This window comes from Hermetia illucens, chromosome 4, assembly GCF_905115235.1.
Source record: "Hermetia illucens chromosome 4, iHerIll2.2.curated.20191125, whole genome shotgun sequence".
NCBI lineage: Eukaryota > Metazoa > Arthropoda > Insecta > Diptera > Stratiomyidae > Hermetia > Hermetia illucens.
This window is the reverse complement of record NC_051852.1, coordinates 16690025-16715785: the sequence shown is the minus strand read 5'-3', so window position 1 is coordinate 16715785 and position 25761 is coordinate 16690025. Positions and strand designations below refer to the sequence as shown.

General features: G+C 43.2%; 1 protein-coding gene across 12 annotated transcripts in view; it reads right to left on the bottom strand.

Annotated features, from left to right (window-relative positions):
- The window catches only part of LOC119655591 (serine/threonine-protein kinase minibrain), a 312746-nt gene that overhangs the window by 76941 nt on the left and 210044 nt on the right, over window positions 1–25761 (bottom strand). For all 12 annotated transcript variants that reach the window (XM_038061535.1, XM_038061538.1, XM_038061540.1 and 9 more), the window contains 2 exons: window positions 24403–24524; window positions 24198–24332 (listed from right to left, as the gene is read on the bottom strand). In XM_038061535.1, coding sequence (XP_037917463.1) covers window positions 24198–24332; window positions 24403–24524 — 257 coding nt within the window. The remainder of the gene's footprint in view (window positions 1–24197; window positions 24333–24402; window positions 24525–25761) is intronic.

The window sequence follows — 25761 nt, the reverse complement described above, 5'->3', positions numbered from 1 at the left end:
ATTCCAATTATAGAGGCTGCTGAACATACTGAACAGAATCGAGAGGACACTAAAGGGTGACCTACATTTTCAACTCAAAGCGACCGAAAATCAACGGACATTGGATATGTACAGCCAAATGGGGGATATCTTGAAAAAGCAAGCAATGAGTTGAGGGAATTGAACGAGGTCATTTTCTGAGATGACTTTCCAAGAGAGCTTATAAGTCAACTCGATCTGCAGTAACTACAGAATTAAAAAACTAAAAAAAGCACAAAAAAGCAAGGTTGATTGGAACAAAGCCAAAGGCACGTCATTGCTGAGATTGCATGGATCATCTGCAAACTCCGAGAAAAGCTTCGGTTAGGTTTTAGGTCCGCGGACGGCACAAACTACTGCAGAGTATATAGTGAAAGAGGTTATTTCCAAAAAGACTGTAAAAGGGTGCTGGCCTATATACTGTCGGAAAAGGCAGGTTAGAAGGAAGAAACGCAACAAAGTGCTGGATAATCTGGGTCAGAAATGAAACTAGTAGCAGCTGTACGAAAGACAGCCTGTTCAAAAATTTGAAGTGCAGGTATTTTAATTGCTATTCTGTTCTGAACGGAACAATTAGATGGTATGCTCAGAAATTGGCAGTAAAGCTTCGAAATGGATCACTAGTTATCATTTCCGACCACTTCGATGCATGATCCATAGAGTGGCGCTATAACAAACCTCAAATCACAAATGCTACTGGATGCATTGTCATCACTCGATATTTCGCATGCAAACATGAGTAATTGCCCTGAGATTCGCCAAGAGACAGCCAATTTAATAGATGACCTTACTTTTGGCAGCAATATCCATTTCGATTGTCTTGCCTCATTAACGTACACGTTACATTCAACAATCACCAGATCGATTCTCTTCGATTATTCGGGAAAATGAGAGGTGCAACAAAAAACAATGAGATACTGCCAGGAAGAACCAGTGGAACTCCAAAAACCTTTGGTAAGAAACTCTTCCTAGATACTCTAAACAATTATTGCAATCTAACAGAGAAAGCGGAGGAAATGCTCTCTTCTTCTTCGTCAGCCCTTGTCCTGTTCAGAAGCGGGGTGATCGGGGACGCCATTTTGCTCGATCAGGGCCTGATCTGGATGGATTCACGAAGCTTTCAAACCGCCATCCAGCGTCTCATGCTACCGTTGTTTCGGCCGGTCGTTTCCCATCGACATCGATGGGACGAATTACATGTCCGTACCATTGAAGACGCCCTTCCCGCAATTTTTCTATGATCGGTGCAACCCTATATCGATCGCGGATATTCTCATTTCGGATGTGATCACGAGTGTGCAGCCACTGGTTCAACGCAACGTCTTCGCCTCCATTACCGCGAGGCTCCATTCATTGTTTTTTTATAGTCGACCAGCACTCAGAATTACAGAATTACGGGCCGAACGATACTGCGTTTGTTGATGCGGCAATCACAAAGAACACTAGACCAACAGGATAAAAACTTAGAGAATCTATCCATTGGCCCAAAGAGAGCCAACGCTCTCTCAAGAACTCACCCCGAGAAAATTGAGGAGAGTCATAAAGAGTAAACGCAGTTGCTCAAAGCCATTACGTGATGAGACCAACATCGATCCCTAGGATAGAGTCTGTAGACCACAGTCGTGGCCAAACTCAGTGGCCATGTTCCCACATATTAGCCGCGTAGAGTTTCTGCGGGAAATAGTGAGTTCTCTGTATTTTTCAACGGCAAGGGCATGCTGTTATGAAACAGGGTATATCCTTAGTGGGAGAATGCTCCGACAAGAAGTCAGAAATAATAAAACGCCAGATTCACACAGTTTTGAAAAATATGGGCAAAAAAATCGGATGCATAGACTCTTCGCTGTCTGGCTCAGAGAGGGAGAGGGTTATTTCCGCTGAAGTGGAAAATGTTGGCACTTGTGCTCATACTTAAAAAAAGACAACTCCTTACAAACCACCAACATGCTTACTGAGCACAGTAGTCACGGATGTCACAGAAGATTATTGGAAATGGCTTTTGCCAGGAATATCACTTACTGGAACGTTCCGCCAAGAGGAGATCGGATACATCAAAGAAAGAACGGTGGATATACCAGTTAATCACAAAAGTTGATCATCACATTTTTTGTTTTGAATCGTGTTTAGAGGCATGGAATAACGTGCTTGGGAGGACCCAGCAAACGTCTTGAAGGGACAGTTTTAGGGACCGGGAGAACGGCTCCCAAGATTGACGAGAGAGAGAGAGGAGACCTGCACTCAGCCTCAAAAAAATTGAAATTCAACTCTGATCGCGGACGGGAGTCCGACGACATCGTTTAGGGCCTCCGAAAGTGAATGAACTTTTTTAGAAGACAAAACGTTAGCCTGCTCTACAAATTATAAAAAGATCGGTACATCGGAGAAACTGGTTCAGTGATTGCAGGAAAAATGACTAAATTCCGCCAAAAACCATTACAAGCCCGAGGAAACTAAAATTTAACGGAACTGCGGAAAAAGCTATATCCTTACCTCTAACAAACTTCGAAATCCTTTCCACGATAGAACCAACTTCAACAGCAAACATCGAACTCCGAAATGGGAAGTCATCAGCAAGCTCGAAAATCCGGTATCAAAAATGCCCGAAGTCGCTCCCAACATCGCCATGAGCGCTCTCTCTTCCTGTGGCAACAACGGAAGCTATTGCTATTGCGATAGATTTGACAAAAACGACAAAAAGTACAATATGTTAAGTCATGTACTTGCGCGTCCAAATACCTGAATCGAGAAACTAGAGAGATCGGCCTATGTCGAGACATTTTGAGCTTTTCAACAGGACAATTCTCATCTTGTTGGACAAGAGTTCCATTTTGAGGTTCAAATAAGACCGGCGCCGAAATGACAATCATATCTCGGTTCCTGGCAAGAAGACTATAGTCTTCTGCAAAATACCAACAACAATAAATCTCCAACCATTTTGAAATAGAACTTCCAACTATAACTCCTACAATCCATTATCAAAGGTGCTATCTTGGACCATTTCAAATCATTTATGAACTCTGTAATATCAAAACCAACCAGAACCGTCAATGTCAAGACTATTTTTGAACGTTTCTTGCATGAACAAGGGTCTCCTGAAGAAACTCCTGGACTTAACAATTTCCAGGTAATCATCATTCCATGGCGAATGATGAACGCATACCAGAGTGTCCCCGACAGCTACTTTCGAAGCAAAAACTATATTTCAATTTCTTTTTGGAGAAAGGAGTTTGTCATCCCTTACAAAGCCTTTGGTTCAGTCTTGGTTGCCAAGTTGAATTGTGTCATTACCGGAACTATAGAACTGACATTGCACCGACAAGCAACCAATCGGCTGCTCCATTGCCCCCCATCATTGGCTTCAAAAAAGGCAATCTCTCACAAAGGTATCCCAAAAAGTCCAGTTGAGAAGTCATCACCACGAAAGCCGTGCCTCTTGTCAGTGATCTATACTCCTAGGAATACCAGGAGATGCGGAAATTCATGTCGCCGGGATACTAAATATGAAGGTGGTAACTGAGGAATCTATCAAATGCTATTGGCTAAAGTCGACCCTGTTCAGAAGTTACTTTACGCCAAAAGAATGATGAACATTCCAATGGACCCATGGGATGCGCTGAAAGTACCAATTGTATCAATGCTGACCAGCTCAATGAAATGCATTAGAGAATGGGTGCTTCCGCCAATGAGATATCCTAACTTCAGGGATTGTTGAAGCTCCTGTACTATATCGAAACCTGGTATCCAACACAGTAAGGTTGCTAGGACCCTCGAGACAACCAAGCAGCATGGTTAAAAACAGTTCTTAAGCGCCTAGACCGGTGTATCATCTGGGGGGCTGTTAGATCACATCAACAGCCCTTTGTCTGCAGCGACGAAGAGGCATCCCCTTTCGTGTTCCTTTTGGCAGGTTCTGCATCGTATCAGTTGGCTGCCAACAATCAGGGAAAATACTTGTCAGTTCGAGTTTTGAGCCACAGTGAAGCTGGAGCTTTTGTTTCAATTGTGGTCGCTGGAATTGCGAGGAGAAATAACATAGGTATTTTGCTGCACACCCTTCACGATGCTGCAGAAGAATTGAGTTCAGCGAACCCACTCGGCTGAGGAGGCTTCATAATAATAATAATAATAATCGTTGGCGCAACAATCCATGTTGGATCAGGGCCTTGAAGTGTGTTAGAGGCACTTCATTCAAGACCGTAACGGTACACTAGGAGGCAATGTGGTCAGCATTGCGCTCGTAGGAGGCTTCATACCTATTACAAAGTTGTCCTCTGATTCTTCTGGTGACAGTTTGGGACCACGCTTTTGCTAGCTCTGGCGAAGAGCATTTGGCCCGATTTTCTTTATGACGATAACCTAGGCAAGCTTCATCACGTTTTAATCGGCACAGGGTCTCCAAGTCAGAGAGTTAAACTGGTTCAGTTCAACTTTTGCAGTGCCGACAGGGATCCGCATTCAATTCGAACCGGATATTTCGGGAATTATTGCAAAACTTGGGTTTCCCAGGAGCAACCTAACCCCGGCTTAGATTACCTCAACCTACTTCGAATTCACGGTAGCACTTTTGGATAGATCGTAGCCTCTTTGGTTTTTCCGGCGCAAACCTCGAATAATGTATTGAGGTGGTCTTCATTCATATCAAAGAGACGCGGAGATTCTAGACCAAGGTCGAGTTTAACTCCTCACACCGGCAACAGTTTCCGACGTAGGCATAGCAGAACCCCCCGAACGACCAGGCCCAACGAAAAGGAGCCAATAATCATTGGTACGTATGGAGCGCTCGAAAGACTGTAATGGATTGTTTTAGCAGCCACTAACGCTTTTCAGAAATCGTGGTTCTTATTCAGCGCTGAAAGTCATGTTACGATACCTTCAATGCACAAATAATCGACGCTCAAGAACTAAGTCCGGCTCTCAACCTTGTGTTTCTTATAGACCAAAGTACAATAGTTGTACCACATATTCATTGGCGAATTCGAATTCAAGTCTACCATCCCAATCCATAACTAGGTGACAAAAGCTTGTTCTGCATAAGAGGACCACTTCTACATACCACACTCTTCCAAGAGCAACGTTTCCCGGTCATCTTGCTAAGACCCAGGGCGGTGCCTTCGCGAAGCTCCTCATTCATCAGATGCATCGCTCTATATGTCATGATAAGACACAGGACATGCTCTAAAATTTCTGTGTTCACTACAGAAAGCTACAAAGTAAACTCAGTAAGCAAGAAATGGCCGACCAATTTCCTTTTTTTATCTTCGGAGGCCCACTATTGCAGCTCACCGACACTGCGTAAGCGACCAGGTTGTGTCTAATTTGTGCGCGATTCCTACGTATCTCAGATTATATTTTTTTTGGGATGCTTCTTAATGATATAATGCATTGCGAATCGAATTCGTTCCTCACTGCCTTACTAGTTTGTTTTCTGAAGGGTAGAGAGGTTTTTAGTCCACCACAGTAGTGCCGTCTCCAGTTACTCGAGGGCGATCAATTCGTGGATCTTACCAAGAAGTCTCACCGGAGGTTATCAGGTACCACGGAAACCGGGATGGCCGTATGAGAGCATATGTTTCGGGAGAAATCCTGGGAGATAGACCATATTCTCAGCTCAATTTTTACGGTTGACCCCTTTGTGGGAGTTTCAGGGCGCGGGCAAAGCTCCTTATAGACTCAAGTGTGGTATTGTGATGTACAACTCGAGGGTATACTCCTTAATTGCGGCGATGTGGATGTTGAGCCTGTAATCAATATGCCAGCCACGCGGGAATCTGATCAATCCGTGGGTGAAAAGGACTGTTGGATTACGCCTACACAACCGGCACTTAACTTAAACCCACCACAGTAGTAGGATTGTTTGAGGAAATACAAGAGTATTTTTCTTGGAAAAGGAGACCATATAAGCAAAGTTTATAGCCTTCTTCAGGATCTCTCCACCTGAATCTAGTTTACCAGATAACCCCGAGCCCGGAAGTTCCTGGGAGGCGCGGATATAGATACTTTTCCGAAATTAGATTGTGTTTGCAATTTTGGAGGGCCCAGATTTGCTTCCTATGATTCTAGTCATCCTGCTCTGCAGACTTAACTCAGAACATCTCCATTCGAACTGCATGCAAACCAGCCTTTGCCCCCTCATTAGTCACTTCAATCCACCCCCTGTTAATTAGCCACCGTGTTGATAAGCTCATTCATTCCTACGAACGTATAATACATCAACTAGCTCCCAAATAATTCTTCAACTGCTACTATCTATGTAAATTGAAGACGACACAAGCAGAGGTCGAACACTCGTCGCTATCTTTCTTTTCTGCTACCATTCAACCTGAAAAAGATGCTCTTTAAATAAGCTCATAAATCATGACCCTTTTCCTCCGACCGACCAACAATATTCCTGACTTCATTTGCAATGTGTCATTGACATGGCAAGTTCCATCCCCCACCCATCGCCTGTTTCCAATTCCAACCCTGCGCTCCAACCGTTCAATCTTGGCGCGAATAAGTATTATTTTTTTTTTCTTCTTTCGTATTTCTACCCCTCAGTCTATCTAAACACAACAATTTGCCCATCCTGTTCACGGTCTGTGGAAAATCGAATAGAATAATGTTCCCTTGGACTATTGGACGGGCTCTCCCTCATTTCTCGGCCACTCTCCTCCTTCTAATTCAGGACAGACTCGAGTGGGTATGCATCCGAAGCGAGAAGGACCCGCATCATTATGTGGTTGTTCAGATGGTTCCTTGACTGTGCCTCTCAATCCTCGCCGATCCTGGAACTTCATTCAATATCCAATATAGACTCGATAAACAATTCGAAACACGTAATTTTTTGACATTTATTACATTCCAAACTTTATCCAACAGTTTCCCATTTAGAATTATAAAAAATTGTGCGGATGAGTTGGTGGATATGAGGCACGAGCACGAGGCTAAAGAGAAAGAAATGAAGTAGAAAAAAAGTCGCGCCAAGAATCTATAGCTCCAACAATCCATGTCCGTTGTCTAATATCTCCCTGAGATCACCCTCCCCCGCCCTTAATGTCACTCCATTCTACCTATGTACCCTAGTTTTCCAATCTTTCGCTTCTTGAGACTTCTAAACAAGAAATGAAACGTTAAGCTGAAGAGAGGAGGAAAAATGAAATCAACATGTCAAATACTCTCTAAAGCACAAGACAACGACATGGAGGACAAACCAGGATGGGTGGATGCAATCGGGGGTATGATGTTGCGATGGCCTTCAGTCCCATTGTGCTCCACGGCTTGGTTGCAGAGCAAAAAAAAAGTCGACCCCCTCCGGATGACTGAGAGGTATATATCGGGGACAACCAAGTATGGGAGGCAAGAAACCACTTGAAATTGAGCAAAGCAGACACATTAAGGAGTGTGTGCCTCCTGGTACTTTGGCAGACCGGGGGAGGACACAGGCACCGGGCAAATCGGTGTGGAGTGCAAAATTGCTTTTTCTTGTCTTTCAAGAGGACTTGTATGGTTTGACCTACCTTCCAATGGGAGAAGGATGACTGACCGAGAATGATGATACCAATGGCTTTTGTATGACTATGGAATGTTGCCATTGTGAAGCCATTTAGGCTGTATGGAAGACAGAAGAGAAAAGGAACAAAAAATATTTGGTTTCTTCTTTGGTCAGACGCATCATTTTTGGATTCGAGATGATTCCATATTGTGCCCGCCAGAGTTAGTAATAATTCAGGATTATTCAAGGTGAAAGTGAAGCTTTTGACGGGGATGAATATTTTAGGGGGCTCATTTTCTGGTCTCGATGATTCCGAGGATGCTTCCATTCTATTAGAATCATGACCCTGCCCTGCACTGACAACAAATTTGCATATTTTATAGGACATATTGTGGCTATCACCTTCTTGTCCTTTATTCTAATGGGGCTGACTCCTATTAGCAAATCATTAATTTTTAAATTAGGTCTATTACTCCTGAGAAACAGTCCGCCCCCCGTTGAAAAGTCGTTTGATTTATGCTTCGAGACATATCCCAGAAAAATATGATATAAATGGGAAGTGATAAGTAGATGACATTCTGTCACTTTCATGATTAAATCCATGAAAAGGAACCGAACTGCCTCAATATGAAATTTGCCGTTTGCTCTTTTTAAGAATTTCACTTCCCCCTCCACCTCTAAATTATGATTTTTGCAGGAAACATCATGACTGAAGGATGAATGGTTAGAGGGAGTTGATACTTTCTACCTTCTTCAGTTTTCTACAGAATGAAGTCCCAATGAGGATTATCCTGGTTGACCTTTTATCACTTTCCCTTTGGTTTTCTGTTCATTTAATGTTGCCTTCACCTTGACTTTGGAGAAAAGGTTTCTTCCATTTTCAAGGAAATTAAAGTGGGAGAAAATGGAATAAGGAATGACAGCTACTACTAAGTACCTAGGGTTGTGATAGTAATGAAAAGGATTCATTGCTCTAAAGAATGCACTGAATATACTCAAGAGGAAGTAGACCACAAGATAGACTGAAATATAGCTCCCTGGGAACCCTCTGGGGTTATAGAGGCCAAGCCTCTCGCCTACCAAGACCCATACTATGTCCTTACTTGGAACAAAACGCTACAGATCTAGACTGACGAGTCGAAAAGCACCTTCCGAATCTAGGGTATTAACAAACCATGCCCATTATATATAGTCTACAGTCTCACTGATACCTGGTCGCCTCACTCAGTAAGCTTGACTTCAAAGTCGATATCGGTCTACTACGCAAACGGTAACCAACAAAGGTCCTTGTTCAGAAAGCAAGGGCCAACACAAGTACGTCTGAGATCAGTACTGCGGCCGTTAGAAAGGAGCCAAACCTCAGTGGCGCAGGTAGGGATTAGGAACCAGGAGGCCCACCGTTAACTATACTAATCCGGCGAAGGACATTCGGCTAACGGCACTGCCTAAATCATTTACGGAGCAAAAAATCATCGGAGACCTCGTCGTCATGCAGATGTGAAATGGTGGAGTGAAGAGCTCGTGTTCACCGACATATGCTTTCGACCAGATCTTATACTGGTAGACTGCGTGACGGAGAACACGGAAGATTGGCATAGGAACATAGTCCCCAAATTCTTAGGTTCAACAGGAGCAGAACCGTCGACATGTGCTAAGTATGATATACCTGGGGTACACATGGTGGCAGTCTAGCTTCCCAAAGCCACAGTTCATAATCACTCAGAGCATAGACCTCCACTTGCAATTATGGAGAGTCTTTAAAAGTAAGGAGGGTAGCAGCAAACTCCTCACGATCGGGTTAGATGGCCCAACCGTGGAGGAAATTAAAGACTCTAACTGCTGCATTTACAGATTTCGCAATATACCTGTGTATATGCGTGAGAGTGTGTGTGTGGTGGGGGAAGCTACAGCTGCTGAGCACTCAGGCCGTGTTGGCACATTGTACTCGCCACTCTCATCTAACCGAATATTCTGGATTCGTTAACGTATCGCAGGATTTCCGTTAGTGGATGTGATGCTACCCGTCTCAGCTGGAGATCGGTGATCTGATGCCTGATGCGTCCATAGGCGGGGCATTCATATAGAAAATGCTCCGTGGATTCCGCTTCCTCATTACAGGAGGGAGGCTTTGCTGGTGGAAATTCAATAAAACCTGAACCAGAGATTGATATAGAGAATGAGTCGACGAAAGCCAATTGAGAGGAAAATGATTAGAAGCCACAATGGTAGATCATCCTATCGATATCACTCAGATCAAGAAAGTAGAAAGGGCCTTCATATGCGAAGCTTAGATTCATCTGAAGGAGATTCACCAAACTCAAGAGTCTAGAGGGGAAGACACCGCTATTCAAAAGGCGATAATTGTGTAAAAGATAGTGGGCAACGAGCATGTACGCGGTCACCTCAATAGTTTCTTTGTAGACAGACCGTACAATCTTGCCGATGTGGACATCATCCAAGTCAATTTCGATATAGTCAATAAGTATTTCCGCCAAAGGAAGAAAAGCAGAGTGGACTTTAGAGCGAGAGTCGAGAGCCGCAGAAAAGGAAGATGAGAGATACGTTACTTCAAATACAGGAAGCTTGAGTGACCCCTCAATTGAAAGTGATCAATTTGGAACTGCTACATCAGCTACTCGGTCAGACAAATCTGGGGCTATCTAGAAGCAAGGGATAGTGGGAGTAGTAGAAGAGCTAAACTCGACTGCGAGATGTGTCTCCAGAACTAAATTCCCGAAAAAGTCAAAGCAAAGTTATCGGAGCGAATATTCGTATGCGAACCGATGTCGACCTCATCGCCTACAAGTGCCAGACACCGCGTAGAGCCACGTTCACAAGGCTGAAGGTTCCAAAGTTTCGGCAAACTACATCACCAGAGCGTACCGGTCAAGGTACTTTAGTCGCATAAAATGGGTTCAAAATTTTCAGCACAAAATTGGGCGACTTCATGAAGAAACAGGGAACCACTCAGAGGCTGACGATACCTTACACACCTCAGCCGCTAAGACAGAGAGAATAAACACAACTTTATGGAACTCTATCAAAAACACTTGCCGAGTCGACTTGTTCCACAACTTCAGATTCGAGGTATCAAATTTTGAAGTATTCGGGCGGTAAGTCTATTTTTTGGCAGAGAGCATAGAAAACTCGACCAGCAAGGCAGAAAGGGAACTTTTCTGGGGAAGATTGCAGAGTGTACTCGCCGAGCAAATGCAAAGTACTCAACAACCATGACGCTAAGTTCCTGGGAAATAATGATTTTTCAAAACACACCAGAAAATAATTGTTGGAATTTTGAATAAAAAATACGATCCGGACCTTACCTTGCTTGGACTACTCCAGTGAGAGCAAAAAGATTGCAGTGGTAAGTCGATCGGTAAGGGGACCAAATTCCAAGAACTTTGGAGATAAATTGTATTTACCTTGATGAGCCACTCCGATGGTCCACGAGACGACTAGGTTTCTAAGATGTTTGAGACTTCAGGTAGGTCGAAATAAGGTCAAAAATCTTGCGGACCGGCAAAAAGAAAAGACTCTATAACGGCTTTAATCGTGGCCTCCTTCAACTCCAGGGCCAAGATACTCTTCTGACCGAAATTTCGATCGATAGAACAATAACGGGACCTAATCCAAATGATTAAGACGAAACGATCTTAACAATAATGAAATACATTCTGAAGAATAACACTTCGGTTTTAATTGACTCTCCTAAAAGCGTGAACGTCATCAGGAGTCGCATGGTACTTCGATAAAAGCTGTATTCAGACGGGACGCTTGAAAGAAGAAGGTACATTCGATCGAATTTGGCGGTCAGTTTTGCACCGGCCAGAATGGAATTAATTCGATTGACGATGAGTCCCGCCGTGAAGTTTGGAATGAATGTCAGACAGTATGGTTTTATGACCGCATGTCTCACCGGTGACCTCAAGATTTTGATGAAGCTACGCGAAGACTTCAACAAGATACTACAGAGCCTCACGGCATGCGGAAAGAACGTGAGTTCCAGAATCCTAACAAATTGTGCTTGTTGAAGAAGTCATTATCTGATCAAGTCATTGGCAGATAAGGCACAAAACCGATTGTCTCGGATACTTGTCCATTGTGAGAGAAAGCCTCTCGCAATCTGTGATTGGTATGATGTCCATTGTGCCTTCCAATGATAAGCCTGGACAGTTTTGAATTCAGTAAGGGTATCGTTGGAACCATTACCTAGGAGAACGCTCGATGTTTCAAAAGGTGCGAATGATTTATAGGTCAAGCAGTGCAATTTAGGGTAGACTGAAGCTCCTTTCAGTGAGCCGGATGACTAGGGCATGCCGGTGAGCGGCATCTTGTTTGGGGTAACCCTAACGCAACACAAAGGTGTAGACCTTAACTGGGAAGTCGAAAAAAAGCTTCCCTAATCCAGGGCTCGTAGAACGCGCTGGATTGAAGGAAGCTGTTTTTCGACTGTGCCTACTGGTTTGAGGACAGAACTTCATTTGTATTCGGTCGCTTTAGTAAGTCTGCTCCTCTCGTGCTACTGGTGGTATGACAAGATGGACCATTGCATCCCCGTCCTCATGAAAATCAAACGAGTACTAATATTGATAAAACAAAAACACAGACATAAAAAAACGATCAGAAAGTAGTTCAGGAAGAACACGTCAGGACCGCTTGATTTTGAAGTAGCATACGTTAAGAAGAACTCAAGTTTAAATTGAAGACAACCCAAATAATACCTGCGCTATCTAAAGGAAAGCTTGCAGTTATAATATTAAAAAAGGAGAGCAGCGAAAAGCAATACACAGGGAACGGTTCCAAGAAATCAAAATCCGAACACAAGATCACAATCAGAACCTTGTCATGATTACCACAGCGATATTGATGTATATTGGCCGCAGGCTTAGCATGCCTACATATTAGTGGCCGTCAGGCCCCATCTAATCTTTCTACTGTAATAAAGAGTACTACCTCCAAGTAGGGCAACGCGAATTCATGCATTAACTCCCTGAGGAGCTTAGACCATGATATGAACATAATAACAGCTGCCATGACAATTCTAGATTGATTTGGAGACCAAATAACTGCTAATGCCAGAGCAAAAAACACATCCTCCAGGAATTATTCTGGGGCACATATTTTCAACAACAACCACTTCAGATGAGTCTCTTGTAGATTTGGGTCTGATCGCCCTGCTGGATTACGTGGACACGACACTTTCCACAGGTTTAACTGGAATCAACTCAGAGCGTAGAAACGCGTAGGAAAGCTAACACCTTACCCTTCAAATGGGCTTATCTTAAGATAGTTCTCATATATGTGTCACGGATTATCCATTTTTCAAATCTTGGGGAGGTGCCAACATACCAGTTTCCTTATTACGAGAGGACTGTTACCGATGCGACCTGGAAAGCTAAAAGCAGTAGCGATTTCTTCATGTTGGAAAGGTCTAAAATGGAGGATATTGCCAGGACAATTTTTCTGTCAAGAATGACAAAATCCATAACTTGGAAGGAATTCTCAGGGAACACATTGAAGTTGGTGTGTTTCTTAAATGGATATTCAGTTTGCTAAATGCAAGGTTGCTTTTATTTTGTTTGTATAATATTAGTCAGAAGATCATAATTGGCAGATAACCGCTCGGGTATTGCCTTCATAATATGTCAAAAATAGCTACAGGATTGCTTGATGGTCTGTTGTCGTAATAGTACCAAAGTTGTTGTTGGTTGTAGTGACTATTTTGATCGGAGGTGATGAGAAATAATCGACTATCGTGAATCATGAGGGTATAACAATCCCAAAACCATTGTTGTTACAAATGGCGCCCAACGTGGGACTGTAGTCAATTACGAGGAAAGAACTACACTTAAAACAGTCATTGCGAACGGCCTCACGTTGGGATCACTCTATCCTCGCGATTGACAATGACCTATCTGGCAGTATCCAACTAACTTGAACATTACAAATCATCACCTATTTCAGCGTCATTATAAATAGTGCTTAGTATGGGAGAGCAGACTTCCTTTTTTGGTTGAAGATTGAGGGAGTTCTAAATCCGTACTCAATTGATTTTGGGCCGGACCAATTGAAAAGAAAATTTCTTTCACTTGATGTCGGACTGGACCAGGGGGGAAGAAACTTTCTTCTTTCTTACGTGCCCACGAGAAGTCCGTGGAGATAAATACCCAAATTTTCAAAAGAATGACTACAAGTTTCGTCCAGGATAGGGGCCACTCACCAGATGCTACCTTACCTCTGCCATTTTTGCCCTGGGAACAGTGTGACCGAAAGTGGCTACAGGTGGTAATCGCTCCTTTATATATGTATAAACGAAACTTTTGATCACGCTGCTCTCAGGGTAGAGTAGTGGCAGCGGCTGATATGTAGCCTGTGCCCTGGACGAAACTGTCAGCCAATTTTCGGTTATCACTGGAATATAATCCGAACTCATATCGTGTTTGCGATTATATATAAAGGAGCCATTACCACCCTTTAGCCACTTTGAGTCACGCTGCTCCCAGGGCAAAAATGAGACAGCGTCTGGTGAGTCAGTCGCTCTTTCTTTTTGGGCTTGCTGGGTGAAGAGGGCTTTAGTCTTCCAACTTTGCTTCTAAATTTTGGGTATACACACCTTTTCCCTACGGAGCAAAGATTCCTTTGGCTTAGCATGCCATAACAATTAAGGCGATTCTTGAAAGTGTGTTTGATATTGTTTCGAGGTTCAAGCGTAAACTTCACAAGAGAAGTTTCCCAAAGGCCTTTGGAGTCGAATCCATGATTTGGAAACTGTTTTGCTCTTATCTTTGCTAGGTTAGCTTTAAGTCTAGCAAAGGCGTCCCATAAGTCTCTTGAACACTTTAAGCCTTCAACCCTGGCTCAAAGATTACACGGTCCTAGCTTTGCAAACTATTTTCCCTTGTGTATATTTGAATGACGATCCTTTTTCGTAACTTTTGGCACAAATTGTGATCCTTTTCACCCTTATAGGGAGGCTAATTACCCATACAGTTGAAAACGGAGGATTCTACAACACCAAGGTGCTGCCTTTCCCAATATTTCATCTCTGGTTAGTTTTTCTGGATTCGGACTAATCGATAGAAGCGAATATTAGATTGGAAACGGAAGACTCTGGATTGTAACCGTCCCCAATACTTCATTCTGCCTCAGTTTGAGATATCAACTATGGAAGAATAGATTTTCATCATTATGCATTAAAAACATCTTATCTTTGTCATTGAGAGAAAGAGGTTGGCTAATATTTGGATGGGAACAGGACGAAAAAGCGTGTGGGGCAATTTCAAATGGTCCTGAATATTTGGAGCTATTACAAATCATTCTCAACTTCAGAGTCAATACATGGGACAACTCAAAAGCCGATCCAAGGAGAAATGCCAACGATTCAATAAACTATGACACACAACTATTATCCGAGACTTCAGGGGCATGGCGCACGATCTCTTCCCTATATCCAGGGACATTCTGAAAAACTGCTTGTCAAAGAAGAGAGAGAGAAGGTATAGAATTTAGGTATTATTTCCAAATTTCGACGAAAAAATAATCAAAGTGTTTTGAGGTGACATTTTTCATTGGAAACCAAGGCCAGAATTAAGGAGCCCCAATAGCTACCCAACCATCTAACCGAAGCTATTATAAAAGGTTGACAAGTGTGTGAAAACCATTAGCGGAAAAGCACGTGGAAAAGCTAAAATTGAAGCAATGCCCCTGAAATCGGATAATCCCAAGCTAATCTCAATCTACATTTAGCAAACCGCAATGAACGCGTTTCAGGATGAGGCCCAGTGAGGATGTGGTAAATGATCAACGTGACCCAACGCGTGCTATCCCACGCTTTGGACCCAATGAAATGTTACAAAGGCTGCTCCTCCGCGTTATATATTTTTCAAAATTTTTGCTTACATATACATAGCAATCAAGTATTCCAAAAAAACAAATAATTCCCTTGAAATCCTCTCCATCTTTATTCGTCCTATTCCGACCTGTATGCGATAAAAATCTATTTTCCCTCCTGGCTCTCTCGCTTTCCTCTTCTCCCTCACTCGGTGTCCTTAATCTCGTTTTGCTTATTACAAAGGCAGGTTAATTTCAAAGTGCAAGCAAGTGGGTACGCGACTACTATAAAAAGGATAAAAAGGACTTGAAATAGAATGACAAACGGACAAGATTTCAGACAATTGAACATAAGACTCGGGCAGAAATGAATGAATTTTTCACGTTTGCCAGTCACATGTCAACTGAGAAATGTTCAGGATCTTTTTCCTGTTTTCCAATGAGCAACTAACACCTCGGCCCTTTGTCTCGAATTCTTGCTATTTTTGTATATGAAAGTGGAACTTCTAAGAATAAGTGGAACGCTTGCATGGGATACATTTATACTTGGTATGTGCGAATGACAATGCAAGGGAGTTGGATGTGTGACGCACGAAAGGCAATTTCGAAGTTAAGGAGAGTGGGAAGTAGCTACGAGACCAGAGGATTTAAGGACGATATTTTTAGGTTTAATCTTCTTTGATATTTATAAATATAGACAGAGAGTTGTTTTGAAGGCAAAGCCACATACTTTTTAAAAACTCCAACATTTATTTATCTTCGTTCAATGTCGTTGCTGAGAATAAATCAGGATAGCCTTGGTAGATTGCAGATATCCTGGAATCTGCCGAGACTGTCTTGATTTAGTCGCAGCAGCGCCTCAAGAGTCAACGAAATTCGTGTTTGTTTAACGATTTTTTGCCAGCTAGGGAGCTAAGGATTTCATGAATCCTACAACCTCTTGATGCAAGATGACATCGATTCAAAAAAAAGCTTACTTTTATTACGGGGACAACTCTCTTAGATCAAATTTTATCAGAAACCAATTAAAGTGTACTATAAAAACCTACCGGCACGCCCAGCAGAAACAACCACGCAAGTACTGTCTCACCGATTAAAGGATGTGCATAACTAAGCTCCCCTTTGTACCACTAACATTTTCGAGAAATTCGGTGCGACTCGAATAAATTTTAACACTTCTCGACAAAAGTTAAATATCTATACTTACCCAATATGACTACTCTCCTAGTAACGAATGAAACAATTAAGGAAGAAAAAAGACCAATTTTCCTTGAACACCAATCTCCCATCAACCAAATACATGCCGCACATATATGCGTAATATCTGAGAAACAGAAGAACTCCACTCTGCCCCTCCCTCTATCATATTTCAAACAGAAAATATATGGACTCAAATCAGTTTTAGGTTGGAATATTATGAATGAGAAATTCTACATCAAAGCCCAACATATACGAGAGCAGGAATAAGGATAAGCACCATTTTTGTGTTCACTCCAAGATTATACTTCATTCTCGTTCTAAAAAAAAGCGCGCGACAGCCATAAAATCGTAAAAAGTCGTCACATTACGTGATATGATGAAACCCGTCCATAAAAAATCTATTCTCTAAGCGTGCGTGTATGCTGAATCTGTTTTTTATAGAACGTACATATAAAAAGGAAAAAAAATGGAGAATTGTGCGTACTTAAATATTGCACAGATTGCGCGCATTTTTACTAAAGCCCAGACTGGGTTGATGAAAAGAGAGTGAAAAGTGGCAATGCGTAACACAAATACTGCTGTGAAGTTACGGTAGAGCAAAAAATCACTTTCATTGGAAAGATATTAGCAGAATTCCAGGAAGGGTTGTTGCCTATTATTAAGGAAAAACTCCACGAAGAGACTGTACTTGAAAAAAGAGTCGGATCTGAAAGGGACGAATTTAGAAAGGCTCAATCGCTTTAAAAATGGATCACATAAGTACACGTTTTTACAATGCAATTGTGGACTTCTGTCCCTTGATGTCGGCTAAAACGGAGGAAATCCATGTTAATTGTATTTGAAAGGATTGCATTGAGGATGTTCATTGGATGGATAAGGCCAAACAAACCTTATTTTGAGCCTGCCTTGGTAAGCACTATGTCCTTCATATGCAGACACAAACGTCCACTTCGCTAGAGACCTGTCAATTTCGTAATTTTTTTCAGATTTTCCGGTTGGGTGGCTTTTGGAAATGAGTCCATGAAATAAATTATCACTTTCCAGCCCCTACGCTCCGCCATTTGTATCAAATGTGAGACCAGCTTTAGAAAGTACTAATTGTGGCCTTTCATTTGATACCCTACATGACTATATTCGGTAAAAAAAATTTACGACCCTCTTTTCTATGTACAAAGACCCCCTCCCCCTGATAGCCAGGCTCCAATGAGGGCGTTGAATAGTCTTTTGATCATCTCGAAAGTCGTTCGAATGCAGAAACCGTTTGAAGTGTATCTCTAGATCCAATACGATGGAAATACTCTGCGTACATGGTCACTGTGGCATAGAGGGAAATGAAGTTTCGGTTGCATTAGCGAAAGAGGGTTGAATCTCCCCCATGCCAGCACCGGAACCAGCAATTGGAGTATCAGTAGCATTGGCTAAAGCTTTCTGCAAAAACTAGAAACAAGCTTCCCACAATGACAGGTGGAAGAGCCTAAATTTTGCTAGACACACCAAATTCTTCCTGTCAGAATTGAACATGTATACCGCAAAGTTTATCCTGTCGAAATGCAGAAGGACTTACAGAACTATTGTAGGTATACTGACAGGCCATAATTCACTAGTTGGAAATATGTTCAGAATAGGAATTATTCAAAGTGATACGTATCCCTCCTAAAATGAGGAAGCGGAGTAGTTTCTATGTGAATGCCCCGCCTATGAACGCATCAGACATCAGATCTTCAGTGCCGATGTTCTCCAGTTGCAACGGGGAGCATCACATCCACTAACGGAAATCCTGTGATATATTAAAGAATCCGGGATATTCGGTTAGACGGAGGAGTCGATTACAAAGGACCACCACATCCTGATTGTTCAGAGGCTATAGTTTCTCCTCCACCACAAACACACAAACATCCTAGAGCACTCGTTACAAGGATATGGAAAGATGCATCTCAGACTGGGCATTCGTCAGTTCACAGTCTTCTTTTTCTTCAGCCTTTGTCCCGTTCACAAGCGGGGTCGGCTCGTCGTGATCGGCTTCGCCATTTAGCTCTATCGAATGCCTGATCTGGGTGCAATCTCGAGGCTTTCATATCCCCATCCAGCGTATCAAGCTACCGTTGCTTAGGTCTGCCTTTTGGTCGTTTACCATCGACTTCGATGTTCAGACCAATCTTGGCAAGTGAATTCTCGTTTGCACGAATTGCGTGACCATACTATCGAAGACGCCTCTCTTGCAACTTCTCCACGATCGGTGCAACCCCATAACAATCGCGGATATCCTCATTTCGGATGTGATCTAAACGTGTGACGCCACTAGTCCAACGTAGCATCTTCGTCTCCATTACCGCAAGACGCCGTTCATTGTCTTTTATGGTCGGCCAACACTCAGAACCATAGAGGGCGACTGGACGGACGACATTGCGGTAAATTTTAGATTTGAGACGTTCGTTGATACGTCGATCACAAAGGACAAAAGTTGTGGAACGCCACTTCATCCAGGTTGCGTTAATGCGTGAAGCAATTTCATAACGCAGTTCTCCATTGGCTGATAGCGTTGACCCGAGGTATTTAAATCGCTCAGTTCTGGGCAGATCACTGCCGCTGACAGTGATTGTACCTGTTTCATGGGGATCGGTCGTCAAAAATTCAGTGAGCTGACTAAACCTAGTCTAGACTAACTAGTGTTAGTCCCATTAAAAAGAAGCAATCCTACGATCTTCCCCGAAGCCAATATTGGTGAAAAATGGAAAATATGGAAGCTCTTGGAAAGCCAATAAACGCGGAAGTGCACAGTGGGAAAGCCAAGCAGAGGAACAGTGTCCGAATATATACATGCCATTGCTGGCCTTACTCAAAGGGGAAATAATTGAGTTTCCCAAATTCAACGGTGGACCAGGCATTAAAAACATGGCTAGAGACCTTCAAATTCTTCATAACAGTGCCAAGAACGAAAAAATGTCTTGAAAAAAGCGAGCGTCAAATGATGCCTCCTCAAAATCCAAAGGGCGATAAACTCGAGAAGAGAGGGACGCTAGAAAGCAAACAACGCCAGCTTCAGTGAACTCAAGGGAGGTAAACCCTCAGAAAGCAACCTGGCAAGCATGGATCAAGGTTGGCGGAAAAAAAAACGCGACACACAAAAGAAGAAGAAAAAGGTGACACGAAAACACGGTGGGGACCCACGCCCCGACAACGTGAATTTTTATAGAATGACACGTGAGGGATCGAAGTGTTCGAAAAACACCACCCATAGCACAGAGACCTGCAACCAAGTATCGGAAGGAACACTTCGATGGAGCTTCAGTATTTGCGAACGAACTTTCACAATCAATTTCGCCAACTTTTTTTTTAGTTTTTTTTAGGTTTTTGGGATAGCTCGTCTCTCTAGGTAGTCATTGGCCACTCCTGATGGTCGTTCGACCATCTCAAGGCATCTTAGTCATTACACAACATGAAAGCAGCTGTTGTAAAAGACGAGCGTAGAAGTCAACAAACTGGAGCAGCATTTTTTTCTGTAGGTTCATCAAGGAGAGGCGGAATAGCAACCAATATCAGGGCTCTGATACTAGACATTAAGTTGCCCTATATTAGGCAATACAGGAGAAAAACGACCAACTGTCATCTGGCAATGTCAGGCGATAAACGCAACATAAGCTAAGTGAGAACACGGGGTACCCAAGAAGCGGCCACGAAGAAAAAAATCTCTACACCAAAGAAAACTGAGCCGGTGAAAGTTTGCAGTTCTTCGATTACGGCCTCAACTTTGACAAAATGGAAAAAATCTGTAGTTCGCAAACCGGAGCAATGGACAAAAGTTGGTAGCAGAAAGCGATAAAAGAAAAAAAGAAAGATCCGGAAATCAATATTTCCAAGAAAGGAGATATATCTTACGCCGATAACCTTCCGAAAGTCTAAGCCAGGATGGTCTATCGGAGTGGCAGTATGGGCTATGGGGTTCTACGGTCGATACAATAGCAACGGTTGAAGATCTGGCTTGGGAGGCATCTGCTGTTTGTAAAGGCTGCACGATGGTGACGCTGGATGTCAGGAATGCCTTTAACTCGACCGTGGGTTGGAATAAAGGTACCCTGGCTAAACAGGTAGTCCCTGGTTACTTAGCTCGGATAATCGGGTGTTACCTCTCGGAAAGATTTCGTTGGTGCGGAACGGATGACAGACCGAAAGAATATGTTGTGACAGCAGGTGTTTCTCAAGATTGCTCCATATCGGGGCCCCTATATGTATGAGGGAGTGCTTGGCCTCCGCGCGCCTAAAGAGGCAACGTTAATTGGTTCTGAAGACAACCTGGTAGTAGCTGCGAAGCACTCCGAAGACGTGGACTTTTATGGAAGTGAAACCATTCATGCCATCAAAGCAACTGACGGACGAAAGGGTGAGGGTGGTTCTTATTATCAATTGCCGGAAAAACCAATATTGTCAAACTGCAGGTTGGTAATCACAAGGTCGTCATCATCAGCTAATGATCAATGCCCTGTTGAGCTTAAAGGGATACCTGGATAATGCGGGAAAAAAGCAGTAAAGGCTAATTTGTATCTAGTAAGGATGATGCCTAATATTGGAGAACCAAAATGCAGTCATCGGATGCTTATCGCCCGAGTACTGAAATCGGTCGTGCTATACGTGGCATGAGGCATATCGTCTTTATTAGAACAGCAGAACGAATCCGCCCGATATGCCCACAAACTTCCCAAAGGCCACTAGGAAGGAGCTGTACTGGAGATGGAAGTAACGTTGAGGTAGTTCCGGAAAAAGCCACTGGGCCAGTGTATGGATTCAGTTTATGAAGAAATCGGTCGAGCGAAAACACGGAGAATTGCGTCACTATCTAACACAGGTCCTTACGGCACAAGGTGGACTCCCCAAAGAGGTACTTGCATCGCCGCTTACTGTCAAAATTCCGGCCGAATCGGACTCGTGGCTTTGTTTTGACTGCATATAAAAGCGCGTGAGTCCACAGATTTTAGAAGAAAACAATATCGGTTACTCTACTCCTGCGATGGCGACCGTAAAAACTTGATTTAACAAGTTGCAATGTAGTCGGACGTCGGTTTTTGATGAGCCAGGCCCAGGTGCATGAGAAATCTGCCAGCACAATGGGTGCCGCGTTTGCTCACTCCGGACAAGCGCAATCCGAAGGAGTTACTGCATCGTTTCTTGACCGTCGACGAAACATGGGTCCACTGGTACACCAGAGACCAAGAAACAGTGGACTTCTCCCAAAGAATATCCTCTGAAGAAGGCGATCACTGCCCTATCTGTGATGGCCACTGTTTCCTGGGATTCAAAAGGTATGATCTAAATCTACTATGTCGAACTACTGAGCCGATTTGACGTCAACTTACAGCAAAAAAGCCCGATTTGAGGAAGAAACAAGTCTGGAAACCGGAAGCTTGATGCTTCAGGTATAAAAGATTTTGTGTTTCCATATGTGAGAAATGATCAGTGCATTTGGTCTTGATAACAAGCCTGCCAAATGGATTGAAAGCTTCTTCAATGGCCGCTCCATTCGAGTTGTATTGGACGGGGTTGTATCAGAACTTCATACCCAAAATTCCGGGGTACCTCAAGGTACTGTTCTGTCGCCCATCCTGTTTCTCATCTTCATCAGTGACCTCTCTCTTCAATCTAATCCATAGCTTTCCTGATGACAGCACCCTTGACTTCGCGTATTCGTAGTACATTGCGTGTCAACCGGGAGCGCATGTTTGAGTCATTGAACGAGAACACATCGTCTATTATTGCTTGGGACAAAGCAAACCGTAGTTCAATGTCTCTAAAACCCAATGCTGTCTCATTTCGAATAAACTATGTGCTTCCCTTCCTCACAATCTATTCTTGTCGATGATGGAAATATTCCCAACTCACGCTCACTCAACATAATGGGTATTAACATCTCTAGTAAGTTCAGCTGAACCGACCACACCTTCGGCATTGCGAAAAATGCGATGAAATGTCTGGGGTATCTGAATCGTTGCAAAAAATATTTTTCACCATTCGACCTAGCGCAGATCTACAAGACTCACGTTAGACCTAGACTCGAATACAATAATCACATTTGGGCGGGTGCAGGTATAACAAATTGAGCCCCTTGAACACACACGAATCGCTATCGATCACTGCTCCCAGGGAATATCAGGTCTTATCCTTCGTAGAGCCTCTCCCAAACGCAACACCCGGCTAAGTAACCGTTCCCATCCCCATACGCTAAGGGTCAGTGCTATTCGCACCGTGAAATACTACGAATCCTTCTTACCTCGAACTATATGAATGTGGAACATACGGATGTTTAGGCAGGGAGTGCATCGCCACTTCCTTCACGCTCAACCCCTTCTCCATTCCAACTGTCAACTTCCTTCATGAGCTTTGGCATCAACATAAAAAGACTGGATGACCAAGGTTACTTACTAGTTTGCAAAATCGATAGCTACCTCTCAGGGAAATTAATCTGATACGAGACGGATGACGGCCTAAACGTATATTTTGTAACAGCAGGTGTTCCCCAAAGCTCTGTATTGGGGCCTCTGCTAAGAAACAATGTATGAGGGAGTGTTTGGCCTTCGCATGCTAAGCAAGACAGCCCCGGCGTGAGGATGTGGAACTTTATGGAAGTGGAACCATTCATGCCATTAAAGCATAGTTATAAATGCTTAAACTAGACCTTGTAGACGGAGGCATTCCAGGTATCACCGATCACAGGGAAAACAATACTGTTAAAATCTGGGTTGGTGATCACGAGGTCGTTTCATAATCGATCATCAGGTAATGATCGATGTCAAGTTAAGAGTCAAGGGACACCTAAACTATGCGCGAAAAAAAACAAGCAGAGGCTAGCTTATCTCTAGCAAGGATGACGCCTAATATTGAAAGGCCAAAATATAGTCGCCGACTGTTTATCGCGGGAGTGGTGAAATCCATCCTGTTATACGGAGCACTGGACAACAGGCTGAACCTGAGTAGGATGACTGTGCCATACCGGCCAATCGCGCTAAGGGTGTGCAATGCACATTGGGCAGTATTCAATGAGGTAATGTCTGTCATCGCGGGAATAATTCCCTTGGATCTCCTAACGAATGAGGCACACTGGCTTTATCAGAGAAGCAAGACGACTCCGCCTGATGTGACTACGAATTTCTCAAAAGCCACTAGGAAGAAGCTGTGTAGATGGCAGTAATGTTGAAATAATTCCGGAAAAGGCCATTGAATCAACACGGAAAATTGATTTACTACCTAGCACAATTGCTTACAGGACACGGTGGATACTTGCATCGCTTCGGATTGGACGAGGCCACACTCTTACCCGAATTCGCCGCTACACCGTCGCTCCATTGTCCGAGATCCGAGATTGAAAGACGGAGGTTAAATGACGGCCTTAACGTAGTTATTGGACCCCATAGACGTGGAGGAGACGCTGCGGTCAAAAGCAAATTGTAGCACAGTAAACGCAACCGTAAGTTCGATACACGAAAAGCTGCAGGAACTAATCGTGCTGGTATAAACTAGAGTGGTGGTCCCGTGGGCGTATGGGTGGAAAAGTAGGGGCGGTTTTACTGGGTGAGAATGCCACTTTTTAAAATTTCCTCCTCCATCCATACAAAAAAATGTCTTTGTATCTTTGTTTTCAGATCCTAAAATTAAATGCAATTACCGCAATAAATTATAAATTTCCACTTACCTCATTTATATGTTTATAGGTTTTTATTAAATCCACACTTAATTTCCGCAACGGCGCTAACGCTGGATCTCGAAAATGTATGGGTATTCGTGATTGCATCGCTCGAACTTCCGACGATGATATCGGACTTGATCGCTATAAATTTTAATAAACATTCAAAATTATTCATAAATTCTGAATTAAAATTATTAAATATAAATCTTACGAGCATAACATCACGATGGGTGGCAGGCAATTCTTCTTCAACAACAATACGTCCATAGAGCGGTGCATGACGTTGGCGTCCTGTTTCTGGTCCGGTCGGCCCAGAAGCATATGCCGCCGACACTGTAAAAGAAATAAGCTTTTATTGAAAACCGTCACAGGCGATTAAAATTAGATAAAATTTTCGAGTCAAATATTATTTTGAAAACAAAACAAGTCGGGAAACGGGAAGCTGGAGGTTTCAGGTATGCAAGGTTTTGTGTATTTCTTTTATAATAATATATCATTTAAGTGTGCAAAATTTTCTGGTGGTACGATGAACTAAAGGAGGGGGAGGGTAGGGGGGCAGCCAATTACTAAAAATTAGAATAATATATTATTACTAAGTCTATTTGAACAGATATCGGTATGGAGGGTATTTCAGAACCTAGCCACCTGATTTTTTTCAGATTTTTCGGTTGGGTATTTTCTGAGAATGAGTCCGTTAAAGAAATGATCACTTTCAACCCCCGTACTCCTCACCTTTCCATAAATGTCAAAACTAAGACCAGCTGCGGAAAGTACTAACCAAGACCTTTCATTTGATACTCCACATGACTATATTTGTCAGGCCTGCATTGGCGCGTGGTATGTCCTGGTACGTCAGCAAACGCTACACCCACAGCGATCACCAGGCAATATCCTTTAAGGCATGTGTCGAGCCACAGGGCAAAGACCCATCACCCCGAAACCTCTGCTCAGAAGCGGACGTAACCCCGTGGGAGAGTGCTTATAGAATTGTGATGGGACGGTTCAAAGCCCGTTCATTTCCTCAGATCACGAGTCCTACCCTCTTGCTGAAAATCATCCAGGGGTTATTCCCGCAGCAAGAGGAGGGCACCGACACATTCCAGCTTCACTTTTGAATATGACGGCAATTCCACCAGTCACCAAAGACGAGCTGCTGGAAATCTGCGGTAGAATAGGAGACAATAAAGCGCCGGACCTAGACGGAGTACCGAATAAAGCACTTAAGCTTGACGTGAAATCCAGACCAGAGAAGTTCGCTGAGTTGCTCGAAGCGTGCATGTCCGAGGGGATATTTCCAGCGGCATAAAAGCGACAGAAGTTGGTACTTCTGCTTGGCAAACCCTCAGGTGAACCATTCTCCTCCTGGACACTGTGGGGAAAGTGTTAGAGCGGGTAATCTATAATAGATTACTCCTGGTTATTGAAAGCCAAGGGGACCTTTCAGATGGTATGGGCTCCGTAAAGCCAGATCAACAATTGATGCCATTAAAATGGTTACTGGCTTGGCCGAGGATGCAATTCATGGAAAGGGTAGTAGCAGCAAATATTGCGTGGTAGTAACCCTGGATGT